This window comes from Bos mutus, chromosome 10, assembly GCF_027580195.1.
Source record: "Bos mutus isolate GX-2022 chromosome 10, NWIPB_WYAK_1.1, whole genome shotgun sequence".
Taxonomy (NCBI): domain Eukaryota; kingdom Metazoa; phylum Chordata; class Mammalia; order Artiodactyla; family Bovidae; genus Bos; species Bos mutus.
In genome coordinates, this window is record NC_091626.1 from 11,947,060 (window position 1) to 11,960,537 (window position 13,478).

Consider the following 13,478-nt stretch of genomic DNA (forward strand, 5'->3'; position numbering starts at 1 on the left):
AAGTCATGTGGCTAATGATGGACTGAACTAGATTTGAATTCATATTTCTTGTTTTCAGTCTTATTTTCTCTTTCTGTGGCAGGGTTAAGGCTCCCCTGATGGCTCAGTGGGTAAAGAATCCTGCAATGCAGGAGACATAGGAGACAAGGGTTCAGTCCCTGGGTCAGGAATACCCTTGGAGCAAGGAATAGCAACCCATTCCAGTATTCTTGCCTGGAAAATTCCATGGACAGAGAAGCCTAGTGGGATACAGTCCAAAGGTCGCAAAGAAGAGTTGGACACGACTGAGCGACTAAGCACACACACACACATAGCAGGCTGGCAGGCTTAAAAAGCCTCTAACCCTGAGAAAGCTGTGGGAGAACATCTTCATGAACCCTGGCCACCTTGTATGTAACCACAAAGGCCTCCCTCCCAGGTAAAAGGGTCAAACCGATACTTACCTGAGTTGTAGCAGAATGCGTTGTGACTTTTCTGAAACTGGAGAGGACCAGAAGCCTCTGAAGACCTTGTCCCCTTGCAGGTCTGATGAGCTGGAGACTTTCTGCCCCATCCCCTCCTACCCCCCCAGAATAGAGCTGAGAATATAAAAACCTCTTAGCTGCAGCCTAGAACTGGCTCCTCAGCAGGCAGTTATCCCAGAACTTACATTGCAGTCACCTGGCCCCTTTTGCTTCAGGAGTGTCCTTTTTCATAAGTGGGATAAGGATCACTGGCAGCTGGCATCTTGATACATTCTTCCCTTTGTGGTATATGTAAGTAATGCACTTTCTGAGGCTAAACTGGCTCCTTGCTTTTCTTTTTATTTTGACCATGCCATGTGGCATGCGGGATATTAGTTTCCCGGCCAGGAATTGAACCCACACCCCCCTGAGTTGGAAGGGTGGACTCTTAACCATTGGACTGCCAGGGAAGTCCCTAAACTGGCTCCTTGTATATTTACTGGCTGAATCAGTCAGGTCTGGGCCTTGCCAAACTTGTATATGTGTGCTTGACAAAACCTACTTAACTGTATCATATTAGGCTACACTCTAGGAACTCCTCAGGAAAAGGCAAGTTATCTAGCACACATGGTCTGAATAAATAGCATGGTGGGGATGATACAAATCCACTCTTGCTAATCAAAACAAAAAGCATCATAAAACAATCATATTCTGACATAATGGACAGCAGGCAGCTAAGTGTGAGTGAAAGCCAGAGTGGTAAGGCCAAGTGAGAACCCTTTCCAGGGAACCCTGGCTGCGACTTAAAAAAAAATTTTTTTTAAATTTAAATTTGGCTGCATCAGCTATCAGTTGGTTAGGTATTAGCTGCAGCCTGGAGGATTTTTTTTTTTCCCCTTGTGGCCTGTAGCCTTCTTTCTAGTTGTGGTTCAGGAGCACAGGGGTTCAGTAGCCCCTCTTGCCTCTTTTATAGGATCTTAGTCCCAGAAGAGGGATAGAACTTATGTCCCCTACATTGGAAAGTGGATTCTTAACCACTGGGCCACTAGGGAAGTCTCTGGACTGCATCTTGAAATCCATGCCTGTTTGAGCTAATCAGATCCTCATACAATTCTGGGCTTCCCAGGCAGCTCAGTGGTGAAGAATCTGCTGGCAATGCAGGAGACAAGGGTTCAATTCCTGGAAGGACCCTGAAGTAGGTAATAAACTATTTCCCCTGAAGTAGATTCTTCCCTGAGTCAGGAAGAGCCCCTGAAATAGCAGCCCACTCCAGTATTCTTGCCTGGAAAATTCCATAGACAGAGAAACCGGGCAGGCTGCAGTCCAGGGGGTCACAAAGAGTCAGATACACCAGCAGTTCTGACCTCATTTTTAGAAAATCTGACACCTTTTCACACTGGGCCTCATCAGAGACCAACCTGTCTCCCAGTTCTTCTGCATCTACCAGTCCATGATCTTCAGGCAGTGGTACTTTTGCTCAGGTATTCATGGGTCAGAGCCCGAATTTCTGGAGTCAGGCAGTCTTGGGTTCCCATCCTGGATCCTTTCCTTACTAACAGATTAATATCAGGCCTCTCTTTTTATTTCTCTCATCTGTAAACATTCTCCTCCCTCTTATACTTGGAAATTTTAAAATAAAGTTTTAAAGTATAAAAGAGATAGAGAAAGCTTCTGACATAGACATTAGAAGGGGGCAGAAAGAGTGCCTGGACAATTTTTATTTAGTCTGCATATTGCTCCAAATATTTTCTGTCTTGAATATTCAACTGAGGTTAAAAGAGAAGAATCTGTCTTTGTTTTCTAACCCCAAAGTCACAACTCCCAGAAAACAATGGTTGCCTCATGCTGCTGCTGCTGCTGCTGCTGCTGCTGCGTCGCTTCAGTCGTATCCGACTCTGTGTCCCTCTATTGGGAAGGATCAAGGGTTAAAAAGGAAGAAAAGAAAAATACAAGTTACTCCCTAGTATCTTACCACTATATAAAGTTGTAATCAAAATTTTTGTATCTTTTATCATAAATATTTTCAATACTGCTAGTGTCTTATTATTTTGCACAGCTGTATAGTTTTTCTACTGAATTCTCATACCACAATTCATTTGGTCATTCTTAAGTCCCAGTGTTTTTCTATGTAACATTGTAAACATCTTCATATATACATCTTTCTTCCCTGAAATTATTGTCTTAGAATAAAATCTCCAAAGGGGAATTACAAAGCCAACCAGCATAAACATCTCCATTTTTCTTGCTACTTCTTGCAAAATTGCTTTTCAAAATGATGCCACGAATTCACACTGCCCTTAGCTACACTCAGCATGAGTGTGGCAATTTCACTGAAACTTTTCTAGCACTGGGCATTATCATCAACATGCACATTTTAAGCATTTACTTTTTAAAACATTGTACTAGATGCTGTAGGATACCAAGAGGAGACAATCTGTGCTGCAGGGAGGCTTACAACCTAGTTCAGGGGTTCCCCAACCTCTGGACCGTGGACTGGTACCTCCTGTCAAATCAGCAGCATCAGATTGGAAATAAAGGGCACAATAAATGTAATGCAATCGAATCATCCCCAAACCGTCTGCCCTGTCTGTGGAAAAACTGTCTTCCATGAAATCCATCCCTGGTACCAAAAAGGCTGGGGACCTCTGATCTAGTTGAGGAAACAGATCATAAGCAGGTAATAGCAGCTGACTACATCATATCCCATGGGTTAGAGTTTGTTTTTCCACTTCCTCTATATTTTGCACCTTTTTGGAGACAGTACAAACCAAGCTGCCATAACAAAAAGGAGCCTTTTCAGTTAATTTTCATATTTAGTTTTTTGAATAAAAGCATATATAGTAGAAATATCCTCCTATGCTGGTCTTTCAGTCACTGTTTCCCTCCCCACAAGAAACTGAGGTTATTAGATTCTTGCATTTACTTTTTATGTAATATTTTAATGAGTGTGTATTAGTCACTAAGTCAGGCACGACTCTTTTTTGCGACCCCATGGACTGTAGCCTACCAGGCTCCCCTATCCATGAGATTTCCCAGGCAAGGATACTGGGGCCAGTTGCCATTTTCTTCTCCAGGGTATCTTCCTGATCCAGGGATTGGTCTCGTGTCTCTTGCATTGCAGGCAGATTCTTTACCACTGGGTCACCTGGGAAGCCCATTTTATGATATTGACTTGGCCAAAAATTCTTTTGTAACAGCTTACAGAAAAGCCCAAACAAACTTTTTGGCCAACACAATACATAAATTTATTGTCGTTCAGTCGCAAGTTGGGTCCGACTCTGCAACCCCCATAGACTGCAGCACGCCAGGCCTCCCTGTCTCTCACCATCTCTTGGAGTTTGCCCAAGTTTGCCCATAAACAAATGCCTATATGTAAATGTAGTATTCTTCTCTCCACTCCACTATTTTTTCCATAAATGGTAGCACACCAACTGTCTTCCTGGCAACCGTATGGGCAGCCCAGAAAGCCAAGACTTATCAGGTAGGTCAAATTGAACAGGGTGGAAAGGCCACTCCCCACACTCAAGGAAAGGGGCATCTCTGCACAGTCATCCGAACTGGGGATTGACAGGTTGAGGGGATGGTTTTTACAGCAATGATTGGCTGCAATGCTCACCACCCTCTTGGCATTGTTAAGAGGTTACAGGGATATGAACTGGTTGGGCACAGATTCCCCAGTAGATGCCTGGGCTGATCTCTCAGTCTCTCTCCACTCTCAACTTTGTGCCATCTAGATAGAGTAACTTGATTTCAGTTAAGGATATCTGGTTGGGTGATCCTGGGTGAGACATAGCACAGCCAAATTCAATAGTTCATTTTCCAAAGTTTCTTATAGATATAAAAAACTTCTGTAAAATGCTGGACAAGGAGAATGTGGATGATGACTTGCCAAAGGCAGGAGTACAGATTTATGTACTGAGCCTGTGCTTCAGCCCCAGGAGAAGGAAAAGGCAACCCACTCCAGTATTCTGCCTTGGGAATCCCATGGACAGAGGACCCTGGCAGGCTACAGTCCATGGAGTCACAAGAGTCAGACATGACTTACACCACCACCACCACCATGTGCTTCAGCCACAGAAAGCACTCAGCAAATGCTTCTGGTGGCCAGAGGAGGGAGGGGTGACCCTAGGCCAAAGAGGGCTGGGGAGGCTTACCTGGAAAGTCGAATACAAAAACAGCGCTTCGTTTGCATTTTCATTTGACTGGTATCATAAAACCCTCAGCCCTTCCTAATGCAGCTTGGCAGGGCTACTTCTGCTCTGCCTTTTTACCCCCTCTGCTATCTTTTATAATTTACCTGGATGCTACTCTTTCCCTTCCCCATTTCTATTTTTTTTTTTTTTACTGTATTTCCCATGGAGAGAGAGGCCCACAATAGTGGTCCTCACAGGAAACTTTAGGAATAGCTGAGAAGAATATTGGTAGGCACTGACTCTAACTCTCTCATTCGATGGATATGGAAGCTCAGGCCCAGAGAAGTCATCCAATGGGTTAGTGGTGGTGGAACCAATCTGGATAAGTCCCCTTCCACTGGACTTTTCTTATGGAGCAGCTGAGGCAGAATGTCAACATTCAGTCTCCTTGCTTACCAAGAGCCCTGAATTCAATTCACCTTGGACAGAGGTCAGTTGATAAACCTCAGGGTTCAGATATGCTGGACTAAAATTATTTTTATTATACAGCCTCCAGGATGACCAGGGCTTTCCTGATAGCTCAGCTGGTAAAGAACCCACCTGCAAAGCAGGAGACTTTGGTTTGATTCCTGGGTTGGGAAGATCCACTGAAGAAGGGAACGGTTACTCACTCCAGTACTCTGACCTGGAGAATTCCATGGACTGTATAATCCATGGGTTCGAAAAGAGTCAGACACGACTGAGTGACTTTTACTATCACTATCAGAATGACTAAAATTTAAAAGACTGAAAATACCAAGGAAATAGAGCGACTAGAAAAAGCAAGAGAGTTCCAGAACAACATCTATTTCTGCTTTATTGACTATGCCAAAGCCTTTGACTCTGTGGATCACAACAAACTGTAGAAAATTCTTCAGGAGATGGGATTACCAGACCACCTTACCTGCCTCCTGAGAAATCTGTATGCAGGTCAAAAAGCAACAGTTAGAACTGGACATGGAACAACAGACTGGTTCTAAATTGGGAAAGGAGTATGTCAAGGCTGTATATTGTCACCCTGCCTATTTAATTTACATGCAGAGTTCATCATGTGAAATGCTGGGCTGGAGGAAGCACAAGCTGGAATCAAGATTTCCGGGAGAAATATCAATAACCTCAGATATGCAGATGACACCACCCTTATGGCAGAAAGTGAAGAAGAACTAAAGAGCCTCTTGTCGAAAGTGAAAGAGGAGAGTGAAAAAGCTGGCTTAAAACTCAACATTCAAAAAATTAATAACATGGCATCCAGTCCCATCACTTCATGGCAAATAGATGGGGAAACAATGGAAACAGTGAGAGACTTTATTTTCTTGGGCTGCACAATCACTGCAGATGGTGACTGCAGCCATGAAATTAAGACACTTGCTCCTTGGAAGAAAATCTATGACCAACATAGACAGCATATTAAAAAGCAGAGACATTACTTTGCCGACAAAGGCCCATCTAGTCAAAGCTATGGTTTTTCCAGTAGTCATGAATGGATGTGACAGTTGGCCTGTAAAGAAAGCTGAGTGCCAAAAAATTAATGCTTTTGAACTGTGGTGTTGGAGAAGACTCTTGAGAGTTCCTTGGACTGCAACAGATCAAACCAGTCAATCCTAAAAGAAATCAGTCCTGAATATTCATTGGAAGGACTGATGCTGATGCTGAAGCTCCAATACTTTGGCCACCTCATGCGAAGAGGTGACTCACTGGAAAAGACCCTGACACAGGGAAAGACTGAAGGAAGGAAGAGAAGAGGACAACAGAAGATAAGATAGTTGGATGGCATCACCGACTTGATGGACATGAGTTTGAGCAAGCTCCAGGAGTTGGTGGTGGACAGGGAAGCCTGGTGTGATGAGGTCCATGGGGTCACAAAGAGTTGGACATGACTGAGCGAATGAACTGACTGACTGAGAGCAACTAGAACTTTCAAACTTTGCTTGTGCAAGTGTAAATTGATCAAAACTCTTTGCAAAACTGCCTAATAGTATCTACAAAAGCTCAACATACATAGTCTATGACCTAGCAATTCCATTCCCAGGTATTTACCCAAGAGAACTGAGTAGTATATCCACAAAAAACAAGTACATAAATATTCATGGCTAAAAATGGAAAACAATGCAATGTCCATCATCAGGAGAACGGGCAATTTGTGAAAACTTTATACAGTTAAACGCTATACAAAAACCAAAAAAGTATGAACTGTTGATTCATACAACACAGATAAATCTCAAATACATTATGTTGAATGAAAGAAACCAGACACAAAGTGTACATATGTCGATCCTATTTACATGAGATTCAAGAATAGACAAAAACTACGCTACGGTGATCCAAGTCATGATAGTAATTATTGGGGTGTAGGGAAGTGTAGGCAAATGTTTATTGACATGAAAGACCATGTAGTATGTTAGAAATGTTCCAGACCTTGATCTGGATAGTAATTAATTATACAGGTATAAACATGCAAAAATTCAGCTGAAGTCGAATATTTAAAATTTGCCTAGTTCCTATACCTCAGTTTTTAAAATGTGCCCTATATTGTGTCTACACTGTAGTAAAAGCAATGCAATAAAAGTACTTTCATAATTAAAAAAATATTTTATTTTTAAAATTCAAGGCTATCAAAGGTTGCGGTTTTCATTATGTCATAACAGGAAGATTATATCACCTCCAATTGGTTTGCCTCCTACTAATTCCTCCTGTTTTTTTTTTTTTTTTTGCCCAGTGCATATATGATTTTGCTAATCTCCTGTAACAAACTTCCTTGACTCCTCCGTGTCTGTAGGATAAAGTACAAACAGCTATTAAAACAGACTTCCCTGATCCAATCCCTGGGTCTTTCGAGACCCAGGGCAACTTCCCTTCTCCATGCCCTTAACCCCCAGTATGTGTGCGTGTGCTCAGTCCCCCAGTCACCTTTGACTCTGCAACCCCACGGACTGCAGCCCACTAGGCTCTGTCCACAGGATTTTCCAGGCAAGAATGATGGGATCTGTTACCATTTCTCCCTCCAGGGGATCTTCTCCACCCAGGGATGCAACCCAAGTCTCCTGCATCTCCTGCACTAGCAGGCGAACTCTACCACTGAGCCACCTGGGAAGCCCCCACCACCCAATATGCAGAACCTTCCATCTCTCTTCAACTTTGGACTCCCGCCCTGTGGGTCTACTGCCCTACCTCCGCTTCTTCCTCTATCAAATTCCTCCTCACATTTCACAGCCCAGCTCTCAAGGATTTGCTCTCAAATGTCTGCTACTGGTTTCTACAACCCTCAGCTCCTACCTTCCTGCCTTTTTTAGAGCTCAGCATATTTCTCATATTGAAACCCTCTATATTTTATATGACCTACTCCCTGAGCTAAATGTTTTCTGAGAACTGGCATCATTTCATCTTTGGATCCCTGTGCTCAGGACTTTGCTAAATAAATGGGTACTAACAGATTGAATTATAAAAGTTCAATTTTGTCCCAGATTTCTGGTTTTCGTTGTCATGTTGCTTCCTATCGAATTCTTCGCTCCAAGCCGACTTGGGGCTGAAAGTGGATACAGACGCGATAGTTTAAATTAGATATAAATTGGTATTCTCTCTAGTTTGGGTTTCCGATTTAGAGATACAAGTCTCCTGCGCTGTCCCATAGAATAGCCATTAATTTGTGACGTTAATTAATAGCCATTAATTTAAATTAATTAGAAGTAAAGGAAATAAAAAATTCAGTTTATCAGTCTCTTTAGCCACATTTCGAGTAGTCAAAAAGCCCCATGTGGGCAGTGGCTACCGTTATGGACAGCGCAGAATGGAATATTTCCATAATCTACGTGTAAAGTTCTATGGGATAGCGTTGGAAATCTTTGGCCTTTAAGGCTACTCTCCTCTCTTAGAACACTCTTCCGATCTCTTCCTCGCTTTCCCACGGCTTCCCTTATAACCATCATCATACTTATTATGTCTATAATTCCTTGCGGCTTTTTTTTTTTTTTTTTTTAATAGACTGAGGGTTTCAAGACGTCAGGTACTGTGACTTACTCCTGAAGCTTCGGTGTTTTATCTTTGCAGCTCAGGCACATAGCAGACGCTCAACAAATGTTGAATTAATGAGTGACAAATGGGAGGAACCTTCCAGATACACCAATCCCAAGTCCTTTCTCTATGCTAATCGGTTCTTCATGAGTCTCCAGCGTTTTTCAGTTTTTACGCTTATTTTTTAACCGTCCTCCAGCTGGTAAGAGGAACGACAACACACCAGCCAACTCCCGAGGCGTTCGCAGCGAGCGGCGGCGCCACTCGCTCCTGTGGCCCGCCCCCTCCCGCCTCCGCCCCGCCTCCGCCCCGCCCCCACCCGGCTGGCCGCGAGGCGGGAGCCGGCGCCGCGGCCCCTCGCTCACCACTGCGCAGGCGCGGCCCGCGAGCGTGGGTCGTCTGGAGGCTGCGGACTGCCGGCACTTCGGAGCTCGGGGGTTTGCGGCCTTCGTCTGACCAGTTCCAGCCGCGCACTACCTGAGACAGCGAGGCGCAGCGAGCCGCTCTGGGCAGTGTGGTTATGGAGAATCAGGTGCTGACGCCTCACGTCTATTGGGCTCAGCGGCACCACGAGCTGTATCTGCGCGTGGAGCTGAGTGATGTGCAGGTAAAGGCCGGGCGGCGGGACGTGCGCCGGGTCTCGGCTCTGGGGACCCGCTGGGACCCCCGTCCCCTTTTTCCGGAGAGCCAGCAGCGCGTCAACGGGATCCAGGACACGGTGCGCTCTGGGCTGCCAGGCCAGAGCACGGGCTGCCCCTCATCAAGGCAGACCCCGGGCGCGACCCCCTGAAGGCTCAGGTTCCTTGGGTGCTGCGTGAGCCCCGCGCAACAGAGGCTGCCCCAGCAGTCTCTTTGTTCGCAGTTTGCGGCCTGGTGGAGCCCGAGCCTGGCCCTGGAGGCCTGGCTGTCTGGATTCGGGTTTGCCGAGGCCCCTCGAGGCGTGGGATGAGCTCTTTGGGTCGGAGATACAGTGTGACAGTGGCTTGCCGGGCCGTGGCTGGACGTCCAGCGCTGGTCTTAGAGGTCCCGCGGTCCCCTCGGGCCTTCAAGAGGCCCGCCGCTGCCTCGGGCGGGGGGAGGGGGGCACACCCACCTCCTAGCCATTCAGTGATGGAAATCATTCTTGTTCATTTTAAAGTCCAGAAGACCCCGAAGGAGTGATTTCCCCCCTCTTCTGAAGACTGTGGGCTCACGTTTGCTGAGTTGCATGCAGAACTTCAAAATTATCTTAACTCACATTGAGCATTTATGCTTGATCTCATTGACTTGCATGTGAACAAGCTGAGGCTTCTTAATTGGTGGCCATCTCAGGACCTATGTACCCCCCTGTCTCTGTGAAAACCATCCAGGATTCCCATCGTTGAGGAGCTGAAGTTTGTAGTCTGGAATGTTCTTTCTATAGTCATTCTTACTGCCTACTCTCCTTGACATCTATGGCACTTTATAACCTCCTTCACTCCGGCTTAACTCTCTCTGCCTCTGAGTCAGGCGTTTATATTCAGTCTGTCAGCGCATCTGGCATATTGTCTTGCAAGGTGTAGGTGATCTTTGATTGTACACTTGAGTTTGTTGAATTCAGTCTTTGCTTCTGGAATATAAACCTGTTTTCCTATTGAAAGATAGTACTGGCCAGAATGCTTTAGGCTGTGACACTGCACGCTGTGTCGTTTAATATGTTAAACCAGGCTGAATTGTACTTTTACCTCAGAGGATGAATAAATGTTTTGTACAGTGTTCCTCTACTCTGCTTCAGGGTGTTTTAATAAAAAAGGAAAAAAGCAAAATCTTTGTAGATGGGCATCAAAGTCTCTTTCTAGAGAGAATTCTAACAGTAATCAATAAGAAAAGTATGGACGTTGTGTCGTGGCAATATCTCTTAGATATTGTTAAACATTTTGTAGACCAGTTAAACTCAGAGACCCTCTCTAGTTGTAATAAGGATGTGATATCCTGGCGTACTTCTGAAACACAAACAGAAAAGCTGTTTTTAGGGGAGGTAGGGTGGTGGTGGTGGGGGAAAAAAATGTAAATTTGTTGGGCAAATGAAAGCATCACACTTAAATTTTTCCTGAAAGTTATAAACCTTTTAGTTAAGAAACATGAACATATGTGTTAATTGTATTTGGTGTATTTTCAAATATGAACGTATGCGTTTGGAATATCTTATAGTTAAAGAAATGTAAAGGTGGAGGAAAAAAATGGGATTTTCTTTTGGAAAGAGAAATCCTTTTTTATTTTTAGGGAAAAAAATAAATATTTTGTCCCCAGTTGAGTTTTTTTTTACCTAGATTTCTCGACTGTAATTCTGAGGCATCCATTGGTGCTACCATTAGTTTTAAAGTAACATGTCAGTATCATTCATAAAAGAAATCCCCTACCATGTGTGAAATACTACAGATTTACAAAGATGAGTCAGACAGACTCAGCTTTCCAAGGGTATTCTATGTAGGAGGAAGGATATTATATACAAACAAAAAATTCTGTGCATGAGTATGTTTATTTATAGATTTGGGGTTGAGTATTAAACCAGGTCCCTGGTGTTAAAGGAATTTGTTACCTCTCTTTTATTAATTATCTGGTGGCGTTTATTAATTCTTTTATTGCTTCGCTGGTGGCTCAGACAGTAAAGCGTCTGTTTGCAATGCAGGAAATCCGGGTTCGATCCCTGGGTTGGGAAGATCCCCTGGAGAAGGAAATGGCAGCCCACTCCAGTACTCTTGCCTGGAAAATCCTCATGGGTGAAGGAGCCTGGTAGGCTACGGTCCATGGGGTTGCAAAGAGTTGGACCTGAGTGACTTCACTTTCACTTTACAGAAATAAGATGAAGTATTCTTGTCAGACTGAAACTGGGAGAACTTTCTGGAAAGAGGACGGCATAGACTTTCAGATCATCTGATTTGTTGTAGGAGTCAATGCCCTATAACCAGAGACTGCCAGGAACACACCTCTAGTTAAACAAGTTGTGTTTATTGCTCATAACAGCAAGGGAGAGCATACCCTGTGGGGCTAGCTCATTAGAACGTTAGAGCTGATTATAGAATTTGGACTTTGGAGACTGGGGGATAGACTAAGGAAGCAAGGATTCACTTTAGATTAGATGCTGTGAGAAAACAGGACCAATGCTATGGTTGAGCATCTGAATAAATCATATATAGGGAAGAGAGATTAGAACAAGAATAAAACTAATTGGTAGAGGAGTGGCAGTCACATATTTTGGCGTAGGGGCAGGGTAACATGTTTTGTGAGTGGCAGTGTGGCCATGTTTTTGTCTGTGCTTGCACAGAATTATGAAATGGCTTTATCTCATTTTATCAAGGTATTCTGTTCTTGTGTAATAGCAGAGTAACGTGTCCTAGCTGTGAATGCCAGGCCAGCTTTTGAATGTCAGGGGCTGCTCCTTTTTAAAAACTTCCCAATTAATTGCTCCACGCATGGCCTGTGGAACTGGTGATTCTGGCTTGGGATGAAGCGTTCCGTTTATTTGCTTAATGAAGACCATTTGTGGAGTACCTGCATTAAGCTGGGTTCTGGGTTTTCGGACAGTTCTCTATCGCCCCCTGCTTTCTGTAGCTTATGTGTAAGTGAGTGTCAGTATTGCCAGTTTGAGGGCATCAGACATGCTCCCTTCCCGAGATACAGAGAGCTGTCAGGGTTTCATATCTCTCCTCCGTCTTTGGAGCTGTAGAGCTAGAGCCTGATGAGAAACCACCACTGAGGTGAGAAGAAAAAGGCTTCGTCAGCAGCTGTTTTCTGTGTTTGAGGTGAGCAGTAGCAAAGACACCAGTGAAAGTCCATTGGGGCTAAGGCATGGTTGCTTTCAGAATAAAGTTGGTTTACAGGATAAGCATGAAGGACAGATTTGTGCCAACAACCATAGTTGTTAAAGCATTTGTTCATTTTTCGAGGTTTTTGTTCATTTCAGTTGTATGAGGGCTGTGTGTTTAGCTTTGTTTGGGAGCTGTTGGAAAGATGCTGTTCTTGACCTTACCTAATAGAGTCTGGTGGAAAGAGTTGGTTCCTTACTCTTCCACTTAATATCTGGTGTCCGTGGATTATTAACTTAACCTTTATGAGCCTCAGTCTCTACATACAAATAAATGTGAATAACACCTAATTCACGGGATTGTTTTGAGGCTTGACTTGGATAATAGATTTGAAAGTGCTTTGTGAATTCTGGTGTGCTACTCAGGTGTAAAACATTATTATTGTGATACTAAACCTTAGATGAGAAACACAAAGAGCAATAGAACAGAATAGACTTACCCATGTGTGAAAACTTATTGAACCGCAGTGGTGGCTTTACAAATTAATGGAGGAAAGGGTGAACCATTCAGGAGATTGTGTTGGGACAATTGGTAATCCAAGTGGCAAAAAGATAAAATAAGATCTTGTCTTATGCCATACACAAAAGTCAATGCCTCCATTTCTGAGTCCTTCAGAAAAGACTCAGCTGGGTGTTGTGGCTTGGGATCTCTCATGTGGTTGTTTGGATGTCATTTGTGGTTGACAGGTTGAAGAGTCTGAAGTAGACTCTTCAAGGATGTGCCGCTCACCTTATTGGCAAGTTATCCATGAGTTAATCCTCCACAGAGGATACGTGGGCTACTTGAGTGTTCTCATGCCCCGGTGTCTTGAGTTTTCCCAGAGCGAGCTCAGAAGGAAGCTGCAGTGCCCTTTATGACCTAGCGTGAGAAGTCACATGGTTCATTTCCACTGTGTTCTATCGGTTACACAGATTCCTGATGTCATTTGGAAGGCGATTACACAAGAGTATAAATACCAGGGGCAGAAGATCATGGGGGGGCATCTTGCAGGTGGCAACCACGGCACTTATACTTGCATTTCCAGAAAAGAG

General features: G+C 44.1%; 1 protein-coding gene across 1 annotated transcript in view; it reads left to right on the forward strand.

Moving 5' to 3' along the window:
- The first annotated feature begins 8,973 nt into the window (after positions 1-8,973).
- The window catches only part of HACD3 (3-hydroxyacyl-CoA dehydratase 3), a 29,948-nt gene continuing 25,443 nt past the window's right edge, over positions 8,974-13,478 (forward strand). The window contains exon 1 of the mRNA XM_005899974.3: positions 8,974-9,230. Coding sequence (XP_005900036.1) covers positions 9,144-9,230 — 87 coding nt within the window. The 5' untranslated portion in view covers positions 8,974-9,143. The remainder of the gene's footprint in view (positions 9,231-13,478) is intronic.